We start from the raw sequence: 23,025 nt of genomic DNA, 5'->3' as shown, positions 1-23,025 counted from the left end.
TGAAAGTCGTAATGCTTTGGATGAAAATTAGGGGGAAGGGGAAGGAAGGAGTCCTTAGAGAGAGAGAGAGAGAAAGTTGGGTAGAATAAAGGAGAATGGAAAGAACAATAAAAATTGAAAAGGGGAAGAAAAAAAAAGATAAATGAAGTCTTAGAGTTCTATTTTCTTCTCTTCCAGTAGGCGGAGCTGTGCCCTCTGAGCTGAGCTTCTGCCCTCTATGTGTCGGCAGGCTTCTCTTCCCCTACTGGGCATCTCTCCAATCCTGTTAGTCCAGAGCCATTTCTCTTCTCAGGCCCCTCCCCCCCTTCCTCCTGCCAGACAGCCAGGCCCCGCTCACACAGTCAGTTTAATTTGTCTGGATCCCTTCTGTGGCCACACCCCTGGGAGCTGGCAGCTAAGGCCTTGGGAGTCACCGCTGGTGGTAAGGGGACTTGGGGGTCGGGAGTCCCCTCTGCTTCCCTTGGCCCCTACAGTTCCACCCACAGAGCTCTGGGGCGAGATTTTTGAGGTTTCCCAGCTGTATGTATCTGGTGGGGATGGGAGTCACACACCTGCTAAAGCCGATTCCACTGGGAAGGGATCCCGTCCACAGAACTCTGGTGACGTCAGCTCTCTGCTATGGCGGGCCCCAGACTCCTTGCCGGAGTGTCCAATGGGAGGGGTGGGTTTTGCCTGTCTCTGGTCTGTTCCAGTCTCGGTTTCAGTTCTGGTCCGCTGTTTCATGAAGGCTTGGTTAGCAACCTCTTCATAGGGTCTCTATGCTGCACACAGTATCTGGCAGTGCTGAAACGCCTCCTTCTGCGCTGGTTGCCAGGCAGCGGCGGCAGCCAGGATCTCCGCACAGGGTGGCCAAGATTCACCCGTCCTGAGCAAGCTGTCATCTCAAATAATCCCAAATTCCCCAGCTAGGTCTCACTTCAGCTGAATTTTGCTGGGAGTTTCTCAGCAGGTAGAATCCGAACGTTCTGATGTGTCTCTCTGTCTGTGTGGCTGAGGAGGTACTGAAAGCGCTGCCTCCGTGCCCGCCAACATGTTGAGTCTCCAAAAGGAAATAACCTTAGCTTACAATTTCAGAGGTTTAAGTCCAATGTTGGATGACCCCAGGTTTAGGCCCCTAATGAGGATAGTAGATGATAGTGTTGCCTGACCAAGTCAGAGCTAGTGCTCAGATCTTGATCCAGGAAGCAGAAAGAGGAAGAAATTAGTGGTAACAGTAACTTTGAAGGACATACTTATGGCCTAGGAACAAACCTATGAAGTTCTTAGGAGTCCACAGAACCTCCAACTACAACACAAGGGACCAAGTCTATACATAGGGATGTTTGTGGAACATTCATTCAAATGGTAGTGAGCAGTAAATTTTCAGAGATCTTTACTTGACTATTTATGCTGAATATATATGAAATATATCCTTAAATGACTAAAAATTATCATCCAATCTCATAACCATAGTGACTTTAATGTATAGTACTGAGTAAAACAATAGTGAGGAATTTTCTTAAATTTATAATTTGATGTTTTTGAAATCATAAATACCCAAAAAAAACCAGTCCAGCCCATCTAAATTTATGTTTGCTTTATGGAAATTTATAGTTCATTCAGAAAATCTGTATTTATCATTAGAGTTTGTTTTGTTTTGTTTTTTGTAAAATTTCTTCCTGCAGTATATATTCCAATCATCCTAATAGTTAGGCTGGATAAGGCCATTGATTGGGTGTCAATCAGAGTTTCAATTACCCCTTAAAAAATTCAACTTATTAGGAGAAAAAATTTTTAAGACCCAATTTTTAAAGCAAGGAGTAATTATAAATTATTATTCTAATATCTATCACTTTGATTAGCCCTACGAATCACATCCCTGCATTGTTTATTTTGCACAAAATGTCATTAAACACACCATAGAAAATAACAAACCAAGGTGGCAAAGTTGACTTAGATTGCAGTGATCAGTTTCAGTGGTAATAATTCCACCATTGATTTTAATGATAGTAAGGCCAACAATTATTCTTACATGACCTTACCAGACATCAACATCTGTATCTTCACATCTAGTATACAGAAACTATCTATAAGGTCTTGAAGCAGGACAGGAGCCCTCTACATGGTAACCAAGGGCTAGCCATGAGGAAGACATATGCTCACAATTATTTGAAAGGACTTAAGAAAAATCAAGGGTTTTTACATACTAAATGAAAGCAGACCTAAGGAAATACTCTTTGATCAGGTAAGTGTTTTTTGTTTGTGTGCTTCTACTCATGAGTTTGATATGATTTAGACAATATGCTTTTTTTCTGATGATAATAACATCACCAACTACTATACATTGAGCATTAACTTTTTTCTCTATTGTGTATTGTGCTCTATTGTGTATTTCTATGTGTATTGTATAGTGAACTGCCTTACATCATACACTGGATGCTGATTTTCTGAAACACAATACAAATGTAATTTTTTAAACTGAAAAAATCTTTGAATGCCGTTCAATGATAGTCCACTTTAAATAGAATTGTTCTCTTAGTCTATTTTTAAAATTTGTCCTTTATCTTTTGCATATGCTAAACAATTTACCTAGATATTTTTCTTCCATTTTCAACTGGAAACCAGAATTTTTCTGCTGAAATGACTTTTCCAAAACAATCCTTTTAGAAATGTTCAATACTGCCTTCTCATGAAACCACAGGATATGTGGTTCAAATTATATTTATATTACCATGAGGCAATGTGTTTTAATTTACTTTTTGACATATTACTATCCTCAAATTCCTCCTCTTCCTAACCTAGAACATTTTATCTCTCATCTCTGAGTGTACTGCATTTAGCATATTGATCGCGATATTACCAAGCCTTCAATTAATGAAATAAACATTATTTCCTGTTATCTATATAAAAACCTCTATAAACTTAAAAGAGTCTTACATTTGTAAGAAATAAATACTAAAAGATTTTAACAGAATTACTTGAATTTATTTACAGATAGAATTTTTAAGCACAACATGGTATAATAGTATAGAATCTGTCTAATTTCTACTGGTCGTTGTGCATGAACATAAGCACACATGCTGTGAGTCCAGGGGACAATAAAATTTAAAGGGAGTATTGAACTCCACTGAAGTTAGTTTCCAAGCACAATTTAAAAGCAGGCCTTCTTAAGAGATGTGTGGTTCATCTTTAATGCATCTTTTCCTCTAAAACCTAAAAACCATGTAAATCAGCAACATGCATAGTTTATCAAAAGAAGTTTAAGAATAGCATAATCAAATTATCATTTTTTTCTTTTTTGCAAAATTATATATATATATATATATATATATATATATATATATATATATGAATTAGGATACCTTTTCTTGAATTTTTCCAAGAAAAATTGTCAAGCATATAATGCATCATAAACCCTTAGGGTACTCATGATCTTATTCCTTCTCCCATATGTCTCCAAAATTGTCATTATTTAATTCAGTTGTATTTTATCAGAATCCTATATAGTGTCCAATCAATGGCAAGATATAAGTAGAACAAAAAATATGATTTCCTTTGATTTTTAAAAAATTTTCCTAAAGAACACTTTATGAGATGTGATGGATAAAACTACCAATGTGTTAACGACTTATTTTGCTCCATTTGTAAAAGTATTTTAAATTTTTAAATATATTTTTCTAAAACTATGAAGAAGAAAGACTTTTATATTATTACATCTAAATTTTTATATATAAATGCAACAATCAATTTCAATATAAGAAACTTTATCATTAAAAGGATTTTCTTTGGTTTGAAAGTATTTCATCATAATTCTACAGTGATTACTGATAATATAAAACATTAGAAATACGCACCAACAAGGATGGAATAGAGGATTCCGGGCCTATTTGATGGTGGCTGAATATTCCGGTCCTGATCAATGGCTTGGATTGGTGGAGTAACAACAATGGGGTTCAGTTCTTCCTAGAAAAAAATTCAGAAATTAGTTCAGCTGCATTCTAATACTTTCAAAAGAATTGACATCTTAGTCTGGCCACCTATAGAGCATCTGATCTAGTAATTAAAATATATGTTAGGACTCATGGTTTTAGACCTTACAATACTTAACTTTGAATATGAAGAGGAAGCAAGGTGCCTGAAAATTAAAAATGAAAAGACATAGTAATCTGTACATAGAATTTGATATGGGGAAAATGAGAAAAGATGATTATAATACATCCTTAAATTTTATAGAGGTTGTGTTTTTTAAGATGAAGGCTATAAAATGTTCTGATATGAAGTTTTTCTTTCTGCTTTAGAAAATACTTGAAATGTTTATATTGTCTCCATCCTAAATATTTCTTTACATTTTTATATAAATTACATTAATTTGATAAACTTCAAAAATATGCATTAATTAGTTCACCTGCATTCTAATAGTTTCAAAAGAATTGACATTGATACATATCAAAGTCACATTATTTGAGTTTTATATTATTAAAATTAGTTAATAGCAGGTATAGACATCAAAGTAGACTTTAGACCAATGGTACAGAATAGATTACACAAAGATAAACCCACATAAAAAACATTTACCTCATTCTAGACAAAGGCACCAAAAATATATATTGGAGAAAAGATTGCCTCTTCAACAAATGGTGCTGGGAAAACTGGAAATCCGTATGCAGCAAAATAAAACTAATTCCCTATCTCTCACCATGCACAAAACTCAACTCAAAGTGTATCAAGGACCTAGAAATTAGACAAGGGAGGCTACATCTACTAGAAGAAAAAGTAGGCCCAAATCTTCATCATGTTGGATTAGGCCCTCAACTTCCTTAATAAGACTCATAAAGTGCAAGAAATAAAATCAAGGATCAATGAATGGAATGGATTCAAACTAAAAAGCTTGTTCTCAGCAAAAGAACAATCAATGAGGTGAAGAGAGAGCCTACATTTTGGGAGGAAATTTTTGCCACAGGCACATCAGATAGACAGTAATCGCCAATGAAAAAATTAGTTATATATTATGTAGTTGTAAGTACTTAATTTATAATGGTCTTCAAAATTTATAATAGATATTGTAAGCTGGTGTTTCCCAATTTGATGTCCATAAAGAACTCAAAAAACTTAACAGACACACATACACACACACACACACAAACAATCAATAAATGCACTAAGGAGCTGAGCTGACACTTCTCAGAAAAAGATATACAATCAATCAACAAATATAACAATATATGAAAAAATGTTCAACGTCTCTAGTAATTAGAGAAATGTAAATCAAAACTACTCTAAGATTTCATCTCATTCTGGTCAGAATGGCAGTTATAAATAAAAGCAACAATAAGTGTTGGTGAGTATGTAGAGAAAAAGTAACTTATACATTCGTGGTGGGACTGCAAATTGGTGCAACCAGTATGGAAAGCAGTATGGAGAGTCCTGCTTGGAATGGAACCAATATTTGACCCAGCTATCCCACTCCTCTGTCTATACCCTAAGGACTTAAAAATTCACTATTGCTAAACTGTGGAAGCAATCTAGATGCACTTCAATAGATGAATGGATAAAGAAACTGTAGTACATATATACAATGGAATATTACTCAACATTAAAATAGAATAAAATTATGGCATTTGCAGATGGAGTTGGAGAATATCATGCTAAGCAAAGTAAGCTAATCCCAAAAAACTAAAGCCTGGATGTTCTCTCTGAAAAGTGGATGTTGACACATAATGACGAAGTGGGCAGTGGCATGGGGAGAATGGAGAATCTTTGATAGGGCAAAGGGGAGGGAGGGAAGGGGAGGGGATATGGGGGTAGGAAGATGGTGGAATAAGATAAATATCATTACCTATATATGTGTATGAATGCACATGTGGTGCAAATCTACATCATGTACAACCAGAGAAATGAAAAGTTGTGCTCCATTTGTGGACAACGAATTGAAATGCATTCTGCTATCATGTATAATTAGAACAAATTTAAAAATACATAAATAACAATGAAAAAATTAGTTATATATTATGTAGTTATAAGTACTTAATTTATAATGGTCTTCAAAATTTATAATAGGTATTGTAAGCTGGTGTTTCCCAATTTGATGTCCAGTGGTATTTTATTTTGCTATCAACACTTGTAAAAAGTTTTTCCTATTGGAAAAGAACCAGATAAGCAATATATATACACTTTGTCAGCCATAAGTTTATGTTGCAGTCTCTCATCTCCTCCATTATGGCATAAAAGCCACAAGTGGGCATAAATGTTTCAATAAAACTTTATTTTAAAAAGGAAGTAAGTGACACACAATTTACTAACTCCTATATGAATACTCTGTATGTTGGAAAAAAATGAAGAATGAAAAAGCAATAATATATATGTTGGATAAATGAAAATATTTTTGTACAGATCAATTTGGGAATCATGGTAAGAAATAAAGTGTTAAAAAGTTGATCTAAAGCAAGGAAGATCTTCTCAGAGACTTAAGTATGCTAATTTGTGTAATGACTCCCTAAAGACATGGCATTGTGTGTACAATTGCTAGAAACATTTATTAACATCTCTTTGAACTAATATCTTTAGAACATATTTTGGGAAACACCACTTTAAATTTTTGCAACCCTGGGCCCCAATATGTAAGTGGTAATTCTAAAGGAAAATAAAAATCTCTCTTAGTATCTGACAACTTCACATTCTGAGGAAATACTTCAATGATATTTCATATTATTTCTTTTCAAGTGACAGAACATTGAAATCCATCATTTATGTCTTGCAAAAGCAATAGTTTCAATTCTCAGTATAAATGCATACTGTTGAAATGCTAAAAAGAATACTGATATTAAACTATCATGTGCAATACTTATTTTCATGAGAATAATCACAATTAAGGATGATTATTGACCAATAATTTAGATACTATATAAATCTTAGGGGTTTTCAAGTTCACTAGCACGCTTTCTAAAGACTAACCATACTTTTCTGAAAACAATCAACTATTGGTAGGAGCAACTTAACTAATATTCTATTCTCTAACTGTGAATTCAAAAACATGAAAATATCAAATCAATATCAAAGTAACTTCATTACACCCAACTAATTGTTGTTTCTTTCATACAAACAAAACACTCACTAAACTTATCCCTGCTTCATTTCCCTCATGCACACTTTCTTCATCTTTCTCTCTTTTATGCGTGGACACACACATACACACACACATAACTTCCCAATGGTTGGTTCTCTTCACATATATTACTTGTATTCATTCCTAAACTGAAAAAGTCTAAGCCTCGTCAAAATATGTATGTTTGAAATAAGAATTAAGTATTAGCCAACTGTTCCTAGTTCTATGTTAAAGGAATATATTTTTATCAGCCAAAGTCAATTTATAGTTAAGCTCCTTTATTCCCAGTTAAGCTAATGAAATATATGGCATCTTTTCAAAAGTGTGGCATTACTCAAGACTCTGAGAAAGGATTTCAATTCTGAGTATTTTCTGTAGTCCTAATCTGCTTCCTATGGTCAGAATATACCCGAAAATCCCAAATAGTTTCTGACTATTTGAAATACCTAAGTTTCCTATTTGCAATTTTAAAAAGTAAAATGTGAGTTTTTCTATAGAGTGGTAAGTGTGGAAAAAAAACAACCCTGCAATATTGAGGTGTCCCATCTGACCACCTTTACTCTCCTTGTTTCTGTAGAGCTGCCAAGTTACTAATCCATGAAAGTTTTAGTTTCGGTAATTAGCCATGTAAATTAAAATCCTCTCCAAATAACATCTACAGTTGGTGAAATAAGCAGTGGAGTTTTAATTGTCTTACTTAAAGTTAAATAAACAAAAGGAAAACCAAAAATAACAGCAAAGTCAAGAGGGAAGGAATGAGAAGTGTTAATTACATTTCTCAACTATATTGTTTCTTGTTAATAAATGTCATATGGTAAGAAGTGAAGAAAGAAAAAGAAAAAAAATTACAACATGTCTAATTATATTAATAATCATCAGAAGTAAAAATTGGAAATAGCAAAGCATGAGTATATTTGGATACTGGGTCTGGAAGTGAGAGTAAATGGAAGGAAGATATTTTACCTAAAATCATTAAGTACTGTTTGATTATGTCATTAACATGGCTGCACTATTTTTAATTTTATAAATAAATGAAAAAAATTACAGTAAGGAAAATAAAGAAATTTTCTAGGTAAATGTTTCTATCAATTTCTGGAAATTTGGGAGAAATAATGTTTTAAAATAACTTATTATGATTCATAGTTTGCCTTAACTTATAGGAACTAGCAACTTACCCTAATAGATTATTTTTTCCTCTGTTAGCATTAATAAGTTTGTTGAAAACATGAGGTTTAAACGTGAAAAAAATGCATTCTCAAACATAAATAATGTCCAAGATTACCTCCCAAATAAGTGGTGATCATTGAATACTGAGAATTTTTACAATTACTAATATATACATTAAGATATACTGAAAATTGTGTATTGTTTAAGATGAAGCTGAAGAGTTGAGAATAAATGAGCAAATTATTCAGCTTAAGTATTTTTAAGAAGAACAATGTAAACCCTGCCCCCTAAAAGAATTGAGAAAAAAATAATAGAGTGAAAAAATAATAAAATTGAGAGGAAAACAAAATATTCAGAAATGTCTTAAATTTCCTAAAACTATAATATCCTTATAATAAAAAATCCCTTTTCTCCAAGTTACTTTGAGGCAGAATCTCTAGGACACTGAGCTTAGAATATCAATCTATATCATTAGGTCAAGAATAGAGTGCAGATGGTGGTATATTGGCTTGCTTAGAAATAATACAGATTCTCTGCTTCTTTTCCAGGCTGCTAAATCAGAAACTTTAGGTGTTGAGATTTAACAATTTCACCAGATGTTTTGATACAAGCTAAAATTTAGAACCTCTGGTCATAGGAGAACCCCAGCTTCTGTACACATAGGTGCACAATTGCATATCCTTGCAGTTCTTGGGAGAGGGAGCAGGGAGAAAGAGGTGTCACAGGGTGATAGTGGGATTCAGAAAGAGAGCTGCCCGTCCTATAGGAAAACTTCAGCTTGAATAACTGAAATTTAGATCATTATAATCCTCTGGGAAAAAAAAAATCAGAAAGAAACATATTTTTTAAATAATAGAGAAAAGAATATTGAATTTATTTTATAATTATCAATTGATATCCTTTAGGTATTCTTTTTTTCATATTCCTTTCACCTTTGGTTCAGAGAGAGGCAGAATGTTGTCAGATTTTGGTACCAGCCACCTCTGATTTCAAATTCTAGTTCCCTTACTTTACTAGCTGTAAAATATGGGCATGTTAACCTCTTTTAATTTCCCTCATCTATAAAATTGGAAATATAATCATTGTGTCTCTTTCATTAGACTAGTGCATGGGTTAAATAAGTTAAATTATATAAAACACTTAGAAATACTTTACTTGCTTCCTTTTATTTTCTAAATTCTGTCCTGTGAAGTGAACAGAATTCTTCTTGCTGGCATATGCAATTCATGCAATCAGAGAATTTGGCCAATAGTTGATTGAATACATTTGTGTCAGTTTATATTCTAATGAATTATTCAAGGTGGTAAGAGATCACCATTCTCTAATAGGTTTCAGAGTACCCACTACCAAGAAGAGTGTTACTACTAGTGCCAGAAAAATTTTCAGAGCTCTTGGGAAAAGACAATCATTTCAGAGATTTGTTTCCTCTGAAGAACAGATTCTTTGCAAATAGATAGTAATTACTGTTGTTTATTCTTCTCCTGTCCTCCTCATTTCGTTCAGCTTCTGATTTTACTGTCTAGATTATAGAGGAAGTATATGTTAAAGAGGTTAAAAAATCCACCCATAGATTGAATGCACTTCAGTATTATTTATGGAGAGGATCAAAATGTTCCTCTATTATGATATAATAGCTATAACTACTACTTTACCACACCCTTGTTAGCAGAAAGTATATTTAGTTTTATAACCATCACACTAGTGCCTCACAGATTTCAACAAATTTTCATAATCAGGTTGAATTCCAGAAAATACCTAAAAAGGCCACTCAAACCCTGGAAGCCTCTTTCGTACTTTGCCTCAGAAGTGAAGCTGCTTTATAACCTCATTTGTCTTTGAGCAGTCCTGTCTCTTGAATTCTATGCGGGCTGATAGGTGTTATGTTGGGAGTACATAGGAGAGCAGATTTGTATTTCACTGTTTAAACCATTCAGAATTACATTCCCTGATCTTATCTTTACATGGTTTCAGTCCACATAAAGAGATTCGTAATGTGAACGTAAGAATAGAAACTAATAGCAATGAAATGATTATCACCTGTAAAATTACTGTATAATTCAATGATTATAAAGCTCAATATTATTAGCTGGGCATGGTGTCACATGCTTGTAATCTCAGCAGCTCAGGGGACAGGCAGAAGGTCCGCAAGTTCAAAGGCAGTCTCAGCAATTTAGAGAGGTGCTAAGCAACTCAGTGAAACCCCATCTCTAAATCAAATACAAGAATGGGCTGGGGATGCATCTCAGTGGTTAAGTGCCCCTGAGTTTAATCCTGGGTACCAAAAATTAAAAAAAGACCAATATTATTCCATGGGTAGTACATATTTCATGTTCATGAGTCTGGAGAGAGAGAGATCTGGTTTTTGAATTGGTCTAAAACAATGTGCTCATTAACAATTATTGTATTCTACTGAGAAGACAAAAAGTTTTGAGGTGAATGTGGTTTTGCTACTTCTCACACAATCTCATTACCAGATTGAAAACAATTTCAGGCCAAATGTTATCATATAAACAATAGAGAAAATAATCCTAGCAAGTAATCACAAAAGAAGTATTCTGAAAACTTTTCTGCGGGTTTAAGAAAATTTCTACTCTCTTTACTCATAGGTGTTCAAGCTATTCCTTTTTATAAAATGTATATTTAAAGGTAACATGGAGATTCCAGATTGAATACTTGGACCATTTTAACTTGTATCAGGCAGGCAGAAGTAATGATCCACAGAACTCTGCCATATCATTCATATCATATCATTTCTATGTTAAAAGGCCACATAACTCATTTGATTTTTAATTCTGTTTTATGCAGAATTCTTTTAAATTATTTAAAATAATTTTAGCCAACCTTTTTTATTTAGTCAATCTTTATATATTAAATATTTTTCCATTTTGCTTATGTTAATTAATATCTATCACTGTACAAGTCTATAGGTCTATATATTTTGAAAATAAGAACCCATATTTGGTATAAGACTCATTATTAAAGCCTTTGGTAATGGTTGAGATACCGATAAAAGAAACCCTGTATAAATGCAAAAATGTCTTTCATCTTTACATTCAAAATAATTTTTTTGAGTAAAATATACCTAAGAGTATACTGAACTTGCCAAAATATATTAAAATCAATGGCAAAATAATAACAATCTAATCCCCAAGACATTAAACAAATCCCTAAGGAAGAATATATTTGGATACATCTCTGAAAATGAAGCTAAACTCTTATTATCACATATTTCTATTGCATAATAATCATATTTGACTATTATCTCCAAATACTAGAATTTTTAGTATTATGTGTTTGAAATATCCAACCTATTTTTGTAATATTAGGCATATAATTTTATTATTATTTTGATGTTTGCTCTGTATTTAGTATGTGAAAAGAGGATATATGCAAAATATGAAAAATGCCAGGCCATAAGTTTTCTAACACTGACAAAATAATTTAAAATTTCAGTAAATTTTATAGTTTAATATCAAAATAATTGAAAATATTATTTATTATTAAATTGATTTTATTGATTTTATGTTCTTTATATTTATGTAGACATTTCTCTTTAAATATCCACTCAAACTTAATATTTAATATATATTTTAAATCTGTTATAGAGTCTCATTAACAAAAGATTTAAAGTGCTTGTAAGAAATGTCAGTGGATAGTATTATTCTCATCTAACATTATATTACAAGTATACTGTTTTCTAGAAGTTTTTGAAAGCATTCACTCAGATTCTTGCTTATTTTTATGTATTAACAAACAATAGAAAAGAAGAACAAATCAAATATATTCTTAATCATTCAAATACACTTAACATATTTCCTTAAGAGGCCAATCATTTCTGTTTTTATTTGCTTAGTTTTGTCTTTTTAAGTGGCAGAAATATCATATTGGCTGGAAAAGTTATCAGAAATTTCAAACCTTCTCCAAACTGTGAATATTTCAAAAGGGTAACTAATTAAGGTGAGTGGTATGGGAACTTTAAAGTTTATATGGCACATAAAAACGATGTCTGGGTCATATTAAAGTCTTCAAAACAGTCTTGCTATTTACCATTCCTATAAGAGGATGGCAAAGTCCACAGGTAGAATACTCACATAGTGATGATTCATGAAAATACCATTAGCTCCTATCTACTAATTTGAGTGTTATATATTAAAGAGAAAACTCAATAAGTTAACAAAAAGCACCATCATTTTATTATTTTCATAGCTAACTTTATGACCCTTCAATATTATACTCCTTTTTATTCCATTGTGCATGCACAGTTTTTAGATATATATTAAGCTTTCTATACTGTGACTGAATATATTTTCAAAATATGTATTTGAATATCCTTTCAACTGAGTTATTTGAACACTTTTGCTGATACTGCCCACATTTTCAAACTGCTTATTTGAATCTCTCTTTGCTTCTTAAATCAGAAAACTCTGGAGTAAGTTTCTCCTATATCTTGGATCTTCAAATAAATTCCAGAAGGGTAAGAAAATACTTAGCTATGAGTTAACCCCGTTGTTACTTCCTAGGATTTATCCTAGGAATAAAAACCTACAGGAAAAACTGCAAGCCTATGGACTTGTTTTACACTATCCAAGCAACATAGACTCAAAGCAATATTGCAATCAGAGACACTGGATTCAGCTACAGAAATTAGTTTCAAAAACCCTCAAATTTAAGGGCTTGCATCTATTTGATAGATATTTGCAAAGAGGGTATATAGAGCATAAAAATATTCCTTATAGCCCTTTTTTTGGGTATTCTTAACCATTTCTTTAAGAGGTTCTTTTGTTCTAGTCCTCACATTGCCTCAAACCTGAGATATTCTTGTTCTTTGCCTTCCATTCATTAACACATTGCTTACTGGAAATCTTCAAGTCAGGACACTGTAAGTCAGTAATAAATAAGAAACTAAGTGGGTAGAATGGCTCTATTATGAAGAGGAAGAGACAATCTTGGGAGAACTTTGTTTACAATTTTAATCTCATCACACTTGCATGAGTATTTCAATTACAAAAATGTTACGATGCCCACTGTGTACATCCATGTGTCATCATGATGACTTCAATTTATCATCAAATCATAATTAAAATTCAGAAATTCTCTCTCAGTCTCTCTAGTTTAGAGGTATGTACATATAATATAATATATTACATATAATATAATAATATATAATGTGCATTTTTATTATAAGATATAATGATATTTAATATCATATAGCATAATATATGTATATTGAGAATATTCTCAATGTATAACAAATTTATAACAAAGCAGTCTTTTTTATTGATTTGATTTTGGAGAAAACAAAGTCTTAAAGTTATCAGATGCAGTATGACTTAGTGGGAGAAGAAGCATGTTTTTACATCAGTGAAGCCGAGTAATGTGCACACTATTTTCCCAAGTGACTTTATTAGTTTATGTTCCCACTGAGTATATATGTGATAAACATGAATGTGCAAGTCAGTGGGAGAAATACTGAATTTTTTTCATAAAGACTGATTAAATATTGGTAAACAACTTCTTTTGTTTGGTGGGGGATTGAACCCAGGGGCACTCAACCACTGAGCCTTATCCCCAACCCTATTTTGTATTTAATTTAAAGACAGGGTCTCACTGAGTTGCTTAGATCTTTGCTTTTGCTGAGGCTGGCTTTGAACTCGCAATTTTTCTGTCTCAGCCTCCCAGAGCCACTGGGATTATAGGCATGTACAACCACGCTTGGCTAATTAACAACTTTTATGATAAAATTATATTAGATATTGACTCCATACTTTATGTAAAATAAATCTTAGTGGATCAAAAATAAATGTAAGAGAAAAGCACAAATGGGTTAGACAATAACATAAGTGAAAATGAGGAAACGGTTTATTAAAAAATGCAAGTATTTTCATATCAAATAAGTAATCAGTGATCACAAACAAATCTAGTAATTAGAACATTCAAAGGCCTAGGAGAAAAATGATCTGAAAAATTTATAATAGAAAATAAGTAGGTTAAATTCTGGAGGAAAAATAATGATATCTGTTAAGAGGTTTGAAAATACTTGTAGCTTTGAAAGTACTTATTGATTGTACTCTGAGTTGTTTATCTTACATAAACATTCAGAAATGTTGCTAAGAAAAATATTCACAATCAAATCTATGGTATAATATACAATTTACTTTATAAGCAAACTTTTTTATTAAAGTTCAATACATATGATACCTTAATAAATCATTAGTTTCCATTCTGTTTTCACATTTCTATTTCATTCATGTAATCACTACTGAGATTAAGAAATAGAATATAGTCTCAGTAGCCCATTTTTAAATATTCTATACCAATTACTACCCTTCCTTCCATCTTAGAGATGACATGACTTCTCATATCACAGATGTCATACTTGTTTTGAGTTTTATGTAAATTGAAGTATAGAGTATATCTTCTAGGGCTTTTTTATTCTTATTTTTCGCAAGATATGCTTGCATCTGAGATCCATGCACATTGTTAAGTAGAGTACACTTGTTTTAATGATTGTAGACTATACAACTAATATCCCAACATTTTAAAATTATTTTTAAAAGAAATCATAGATTTTAAATTATTTCTACTACATGCTGATATGAATAATGCTGCTATAAACATTTGTGACTGTCTTATACATATTCACATGCTTCTGTAAACATTAAGAATAAAGGTGGAGAATGTGCTGGATTGCTGCCAATTTTTTAAAGTGGTTTCATAGGTTAAAATATTAGTATAGGGTGGGAGAATTTGAATTATTTCAAACATTTGCCACAGTTTGTAATTTTATTTTCTTTTAAAATGTTAGCAATTCCGGTAGGTGTGAATTTTTATCTCAATTTGTATGTTCTTGATGACAAATGAAGTTAAACAACTATTTATGATATTGGACATTTCTGAAGCGTTGATTTATATGTTTTGGGTACTTTTCATTGAATTATGTATCTTTTTCTCCATGTTTCATAATAGTTCTCTGTTTGATGGAATGTAAGGCTTTTGTCAACTTAAGAATTTATTAGCATACAAACAAAGATATTGTGTCCGAGAAAAACTAAAAATAAATATTTTGGGGGAAGATGGCGGTGAAGGGAGAGCATTACCTCTGTGTACTGCGTCACTCTGCGGGAGAATGACAAGTTAGAACGGCTAAAAGCTATCTTGTTAGGAATTTCCAGCAAAATTGGGGTGCTCCAAAACCTAGAGGAAGGATTTCCATCGCACGAGGATCAGCTACAGGGGCTCAAACGCGAGAGATTTGTCTGCAAGGAGGGTCACGCTGCTTATTCAGCAAATCGCCCCCTGGGCTAGAGTCTGCGGTGCGTGCTGGGAAACGAGGAGATAGCAACGCAAAGATACAGCGCTGCAGTTTCCGACGGCTTCTGCCAGCTGTGCAATCACCGTACTCAGTGCTGAATTCTGGGTTTGAGATGGGGGAAGGAAGCGGTTCAATTCGGTTCTCCACACTGGTCAGACCACAGAGGAAGCCAGCGGCCAACATCTTGGAGAGCTGACTTCACCATCCCTGTTTTTGACTGATCGAAGCTCATTCAGCCATAGAACAGGTAATTTCAGGCTGCCATTCACCTGCGGCTCGCAGACAAATTACTCAGGCTCAGTGCTAAATAATCCACAGAAACTGCTTCTTGGAGCCTGCTCCTATCAGAAAATACACCCAGCACGGAGCAGCCGAATTCCGGCTCCTAGAACTGCTCTGGCCCAGGGATAAAGAACCCGCGGAAACTGCTTCTCGGTCCGGGTCCTGCTGAATACTGTGGAGGTAAATACCAACCGAGCCTTCATATACAGTGGCAACAGGACTGAGGCGGAGCTTGTGAGGGTCGGTCAGGACTCACCTGTTGCTTTGGTCACCCGGCAAAGGGAACGAAATGCTGTCATTCGCATGGGATAACAACATGGCAGAGATCTGATGTCATCAGAAAGCGGCGGAGGAGAGAACTTCATCAATACCAGCGGCAACAGAAACAGTTGGTCTCCTGGTAAAGAAAGTGAGTCACAGACACCCGAGTCTCTCTCACTTTGTCATCAAGCCAGAGGGGCAGAGCAGAGCCGCCACCCGCGCCCGCATGGTAGGCAGACCTGCGATGGACCGGCGGATCAGGCCCAGCGGCCTGCCGGCGTGGTACACACGTCACCCCAATTGGAGTAGGGGCAGAGCAGAGCCGCCACCCGCGCCCGAAAGGTAGGCAGACCTGCGACCGACCAGCGGAACAGGCCCAGTGGCCTGCCGGTGCGACAGACACGTCACCCCATTTGGTATAGGGGCAGAGCAGAGCCGCCGCCCGTGCCCACAAGGTAGGCAGACCTGCGACCGACCAGCGGAACAGGCCCAGTGGCCTGCCGGCGCGACAGACACGTCACCCCATTTGGAGTAGGGGCAGAGCAGAGCCGCCACCCGTGCCCACAAGGTAGGCAGACCTGCGACCAACTGGTGGAATAGGCCCAGCAGCCGGCCGGGGTGGTAGGCACGTCACCCCAATCAGAGTAGGAGAAAAGCAGAGCCTTCGCCCGCGCCCGGAACAGGCCCAGCTGTCCGCGGGTATGGTAGACAAGTCACACCAATTGGAGGAGGGGCAGAGCAGAGCCACCGCCCGCACCTGCAAGGTAGGCAGACCTGCAACCGACCAGCGGATTAGGCCCGGTGGCCTGCCGGCGTGGTACACACATCACCCCAATTGGAGTAGGGGCAGAGCAGAGCTTTTACCCACGCCCGGGACAGGCCCAGCGGCCTGCCGGCGCGGTAGTCACGTCACCCCAATTGGAGTAGGGGCAGAGCAGAGCCGCCTCCCGTGCCCGGAATAAGCCCAGCGACCTCCCAGCGTGGTACACACATCACCCCAATTGGAGTAAGGGCAGAGCAGAGCTGCCGTCCGCGCCTGCAAGGTAGGCAGACCTGAGACCGACCAGCAGAAAAGGCCCAAGGGTCCGCGGGCGTGGTAGACACGGAAAACAAGCAGGAGTGTCCATACTCATATCAAATAAAATAGATTTCAAGCCCAAGTTAATCAAAAGGGATAAAGAGGGACACTACATACTGCTCAAGGGAACCATACACCAACAAGACATAACAATCATAAATATATATGCCCCAAACAATGGTGCAGCTATGTTCATCAAACAAACTCTTCTCAAGTTCAACAAGTCTAATAGACCACCATACAATATTCATGGGAGACTTCAACACACCTCTCTCACCACTGGACAGATCTTCCAAAAAAAGTTGAATAAGGAAACTATAGAACTCAATAACACAATTAATAACCTAGACTTTTTACCACCCAACATCAAGCAGTTACACTTTTTTCTCAGCAGCACATGGATCCTTCTCAAAAATAGATCCTATATTATGTCACAGGGCAACTCTTAGACAATATAAAGGAGTAGAGATAATACCATGCATCTTATCTGATCATAATGGAATGAAACTGAAAATCAACGATAAAAGAAGGAAGGAAAAAGCATGCATCACTTGGAGAATGAACAATAGGTTACTGAATGATCAATGGGTTATAGAATACATCAAGGAGGAAATTAAAAAAATTCTTAGAGATAAATGAAAACACAGACACAACATATTGGAATCTATGGGACACATTGAAAGCAGTTCTAAGAGGAAAATTTCATTGCTTAGAGTTCATTCCTTAAAAAAAGAAAAAACCAACAAATAAATGATCTCATACTTCATCTCAAAATCCTAGAAAAAGAAGAGCAAAACAACAGCAAAAGAAGTAGAAGGCAAGAAATAATTAAAATCAGAGCTGAAATTAATGAAATCGAAACAAAAGAAACAATTGAAAAAATTGACAAAACTAAAAGTTGGTTCTTTGAAAAAATAAATAAAATCGACAGACCCTAAGCCATGCTAATGAAGAGAAGAAGAGAGAGAACTCAAATTACTAGCATACGGGATGAAAAAGGCAATATCACAACACACACTTCAGAAATACAGAAGATAATCAGAAATTATTTTGAATCCAATAAATTAGAAGATAGTGAAGGCATCGATAAATTTCTTAAGTCATATGATCTGCCCAGATTGATTCAGGAGGATATAGACAACCTAAACAGACCAATATCAATGGAGGAAATAAAAGAAACCATCAAAAGTCTACCAACTAAGAAAAGCCCAGGACCGGATGGGTATACAGCAGAGTTTTACAAAACCTTTAAAGAGGAACTAATACCAATACTTTTCAAGCTACTTCAGAAGATAGAAAAAGAGGGAGAACTTCCAAATTCATTCTACGAGGCCAACATCACCCTGATTCCTAAACCAGACAAAGTACACTTCAAAGAAAGAAAACTACAGACCAATATGTCTAATTAACCTAGATGCAAAAATCCTCAATAAAATTCTGGCAAATCGGATACAAAAACATATCAAAAAAATTGTGCATCATGATCAAGTAGGATTCATCCCTGGGATGCAAGGCTGGTTCAATATACGGAAATCAATAAATGTTATTCACCACATCAATAGACTTAAAAATAAGAACCATATGATCATCTCGATAGATGCGGAAATAGCATTCGACAAAGTACAGCATCCCTTTATGTTCAAAACTCTAGAAAAACTAGGGATAACAGGAACATACCTCAGCATTGTAAAAGCAATCTATGCAAAGCCTCAGGCTAGCATCACTCTGAATGGAGAAAAACTGAAGGCATTCCCTCTAAAATCTGGAACAAGACAGGGATGCCCTCTCTCACCACTTCTGTTCAACATAGTTCTCGAAACACTGGCCAGAGCAATTAGACAGACGAAAGAATTTAAAGGCATAAAAATAGGAAAAGAAGAACTTAAATTATCACTATTTGCAGTGACATGATTCTATACCTAGCAGACCAAAAAGGGTCTACAAAGAAACTAGTAGAGCTAATAAATGAATTCTGCAAAGTGGCAGGATATAAAATCAACACGCATAAATCAAAGGCATTCCTGTATATCAGCGACAAATCGTCTGAAATGGAAATGAGGACAACCACTCCATTCACAATATCTTCAAAAAAAATAAAATACTTGGGAATCAACCTAACAAAAGAGGTGAAAGACTTATACAATGAAAACTACAGAACCCTAAAGAGAGAAATAGAAGAAGATCTTAGAAGATGGAAAAATATACCCTGTTCATGGATAGGCAGAACTAACATCATCAAAATGGCGATATTACCAAAAGTTCTCTATAGGTTTAATGCAATGCTAATAACAATCCCAATGGCATTTCTTGTAGAAATAGAGAAAGCAATCATGAAATTCAAATGGAAAAATAAAAGACCCAGAATAGCAAAAACAATGCTAAGCAGGAAGTGTGAATCAGGTGGTATAGCGATACCAGACTTCAAACTATACTACAGAGCAATAGTAACAAAAACAGCATGGTACTCGTACCAAAACAGGCGGGTGGACCAATGATACAGAATAGAGGACACAGAAACCAATCCACAAAACTACAACTATCTTATATTTAATAAAGTGGCTAAAAGCATGCAATGGAGGAAGATAGCATCTTTAACAAATGGTGCTGGGAAAACTGGAAATCCATATGCAACAAAATGAAACTGAATCCCTTTCTTTTGCCATGCACAAAAGTTAATTCAAAATGGATCAAGGAGCTTGATATCAAATCAGAGACACGGCATCTGATAGAAGAAAAAGTTGGCTACGATCTACATACTGTGGGGTCGGGCTCCAAATTCCTCAATAGGACACCCATAGCACAAAAGTTAATAACTAGAATCAACAAATGGGACTTACTCAAACTAAAAAGTTTTTTCTCAGCAAAAGAAACAATAAGAGAGGTAAATAGAGAGCCTACATCCTGGGAACAAATCTTTACTCCTCACACTTCAGATAGAGCCCTAATATCCAGAGTATACAAAGAACTCAAAAAATTAGACAATAAGATAACAAATAACCCAATCAACAAATGGGCAAAGGACCTGAACAGACACTTCTCAGAGGAGGACATACAATCAATCAAGAAGAACATGAAAAAATGCTCACCATCTCTAGCTGTCAGAGAAATGCAAATCAAAACCACCCTAAGATACCATCTCACTCCAGTAAGATTGGCAGCCATTATGAAGTAAAACAACAACAAGTCCTGGCAAGGATGTGGGGAAAAGGGTACACTTGTACATTGCTGGTGGGACTGCAAATTGGTGCAGCCAATTTGGAAAGCAGTATGGAGATTTCTTGGAAAGCTGGGAATGGAACCACCATTTGACCCAGCTATTCCCCTTCTCGGTCTATTCCCTAAAGACCTAAAAAGAGCATGCTACAGGGACACTGCTATATCGATGTTCATAGCAGCACAATTCACAATAGCAAGACTGTGGAACCAACCTAGATGCCCTTCAATAGACGGATGGATAAAAAAAAATGTGGCATTTATACACAATGGAGTATTACTCTGCATTAAAAAATGACAAAATCATAGAATTTACAGGGAAATGGATGGCATTAGAGCAGATTATGCTAAGTGAAGCTAGCCAATCCCTAAAAAACAAATGCCAAATGTCTTCTTTGATATAAGGAGAGTAACTAAGAACAGAGTAGGGATGAAGAGCATGAGAAGAAGATTAACATTAAACAGGGATGAGAGGTGGGAGGGAAAGGGAGAGAGAAGGGAAATTGCATGGAAATGGAAGGAGACCCTCAGGGTTATACAAAATTTCATACAAGAGGAAGTGAGGGGAAAGGGGAAAATAATACAAGAGGGAGAAATGAATGCTAGTGGAGGGGGTAGAGAGAGAAGTGGGGAGGGAAGGGGAGGGGAGGGGGGATAGTAGAGGATAGGAAAGGCAGCAGAATACAACAGACACTAGTATGGCAACATGTAAATCAATGGATGTGTAACTGATGTGATTCTGCAATTTGTATACGGGGTAAAAATGGGAGTTCATAACCCACTTGAATCAAAGTGTGAAATATGATATATCAAGAACTATGTAATGTTTTGAACAACCAACAATAAAAAAAATTTAAAAAAAAGAATTTATTAGTATCACATCCCTTATGGCTTATGTTTGACCCCTGTTAGTATTGTCATATAGAAGAAAATCCCTAATTTACCTTATTTTAATAAAGTCCTATCTTTCCGTTTCTCTTTTCATTTATACTTGGCTATATCCTCTCTCTCTCTCTGTCTCTCTCTCTCTCTGTCTCTCTCTCTCTCTCTCTCTCTCTCTCTCTCTCTCTCTCTCTCTCTCCTCTGTATCTCTCTTTATATATATACCCTCTGAGGTATATAGCTCATAAATTTTATAAACTATTTATTTTAATAAAATAATTTTCTCATCCATTTCCGAATTTTTCACATATTCTTGTTTTTCCTGTTTTAGTTGCTTTGAATATAACTTTCTTGGGGGTAGGGTTAAGTCCTATTTGTTTTTGTATCTATGGCATTGGATAACACATGTAGCACATAGGAATTCAAAACTGTGAATAAAGGGATTGCCAGTTTTAGATTTATTTAGAGTATTTTTAAGGTTTATGACCTTAGCCTGGCTTACCGGGCTTCTGCAGGACATCCATATACAAATATTGATGGCTTTTGAGACTCTCCTTATAACGTTGAGATATTTAAGGTATCAAGTTGCTACACTTAACAAGAGGCAAAAATAATGAAACAGGAATGTGGAATAAAAGAGATAAGAACTTTATAGGCTTCCCTGAGAAGGACTTCTCAGACAGTGTAAGTAGTCTTACAAACATACCTATTACTGCTATTAAATTTTAAACCAAGTGTTAGATATAAAACCTACAAAATAAATTATTTAGTGATTACACATAAATATAATTTAAGATAATGTGCCAGAGAATTAAATATTTACATAAAGTGTACATTTCCTTTTATTAAAAGGAAGCTTCAGTCACATTTTCTGTAGACTCAGATGCATTGCACTTTTAAGATCAATCTATTCCCCATATTTTCATTATAAAATGTTGCAGTAACATTTCTTAATTATTGATATCTATATAAGCTACATAAATGTATTAAGAAAATGTTGTGTACAAAAATATCTATAAATTGTTCAAGCAGTATAAAATAAATTCAATATGAGTTTTATATGAAGGTGCTAATGGTAAGAAGTATGGCATCTTATAGTTATCTACCAGAAGTCAAATTACAAAATGTTTTGTAATGATATTTATCAATAAACAGTCATAGAAAACTCTGTTAGAAAATTTACAAGTTTAAGTATCATGGGTGAAATTGTGCAAAATACCAAATATCAGAGATATTTAAGCATGAACAGATTGAAAAAAATAAATTTTTATCCAGGTGTTAAAGGCAATATTGGTATAGATTAAATATTGGTATAGATTTTATTATGTGTTTGTTTCTGATAAGAGCTGGATAGGGGAGTAAAACAGAAATAGGCAGATCAATAGTTTAATTAATGGTCCTATAAGGCTATTTTGAGGGGAGTTGTTAAATGCCTTAAAACAGTACAGCTTTTCATATACTAGCCAATGGAAAACATCGAAAGGCAAATAGGAAAAAAAATTATTTATTTTCTTTCTGAATAAAGAAAGCATTATCTAGATTATCTTGTAAGAAGGAGTAGTAAGTAGGCATGCAGGTCCACACGCACGTGCACGCGCGCACTCACACACACACACACCCGCACACACATTGTTCAACAGCTCAGCAATTTAGTATTCAGAAATTGAACTCAGTTTCACTTTACCACTGAGCCACATCCCAGCCCTTTTTATTTTTTTGTATATTGAGACATGGACTCTCTAAGTTGCT

At 35.1% G+C, this 23,025-nt stretch overlaps 1 protein-coding gene across 3 annotated transcripts in view; it reads right to left on the bottom strand.

Annotated features, from left to right (window-relative positions):
* Pcdh15 (protocadherin related 15) overlaps positions 1-23,025 on the bottom strand; it is a 1,685,700-nt gene that overhangs the window by 374,496 nt on the left and 1,288,179 nt on the right. For all 3 annotated transcript variants that reach the window (XM_058578029.1, XM_058578030.1, XM_058578028.1), the window contains one exon: positions 3,834-3,942. In XM_058578029.1, coding sequence (XP_058434012.1) covers positions 3,834-3,942 — 109 coding nt within the window. The remainder of the gene's footprint in view (positions 1-3,833; positions 3,943-23,025) is intronic.

The sequence above is a fragment of the Marmota monax genome, unplaced genomic scaffold, assembly GCF_021218885.2.
Source record: "Marmota monax isolate L192 unplaced genomic scaffold, Marmota_monax_Labrador192_F-V1.1 WCK01_AAM20220418_F8-fsc00019, whole genome shotgun sequence".
NCBI classification, from domain to species: domain Eukaryota; kingdom Metazoa; phylum Chordata; class Mammalia; order Rodentia; family Sciuridae; genus Marmota; species Marmota monax.
The sequence above is the reverse complement of the archived record's forward strand: the minus strand, read 5'-3'. Positions and strand labels throughout refer to the sequence as shown.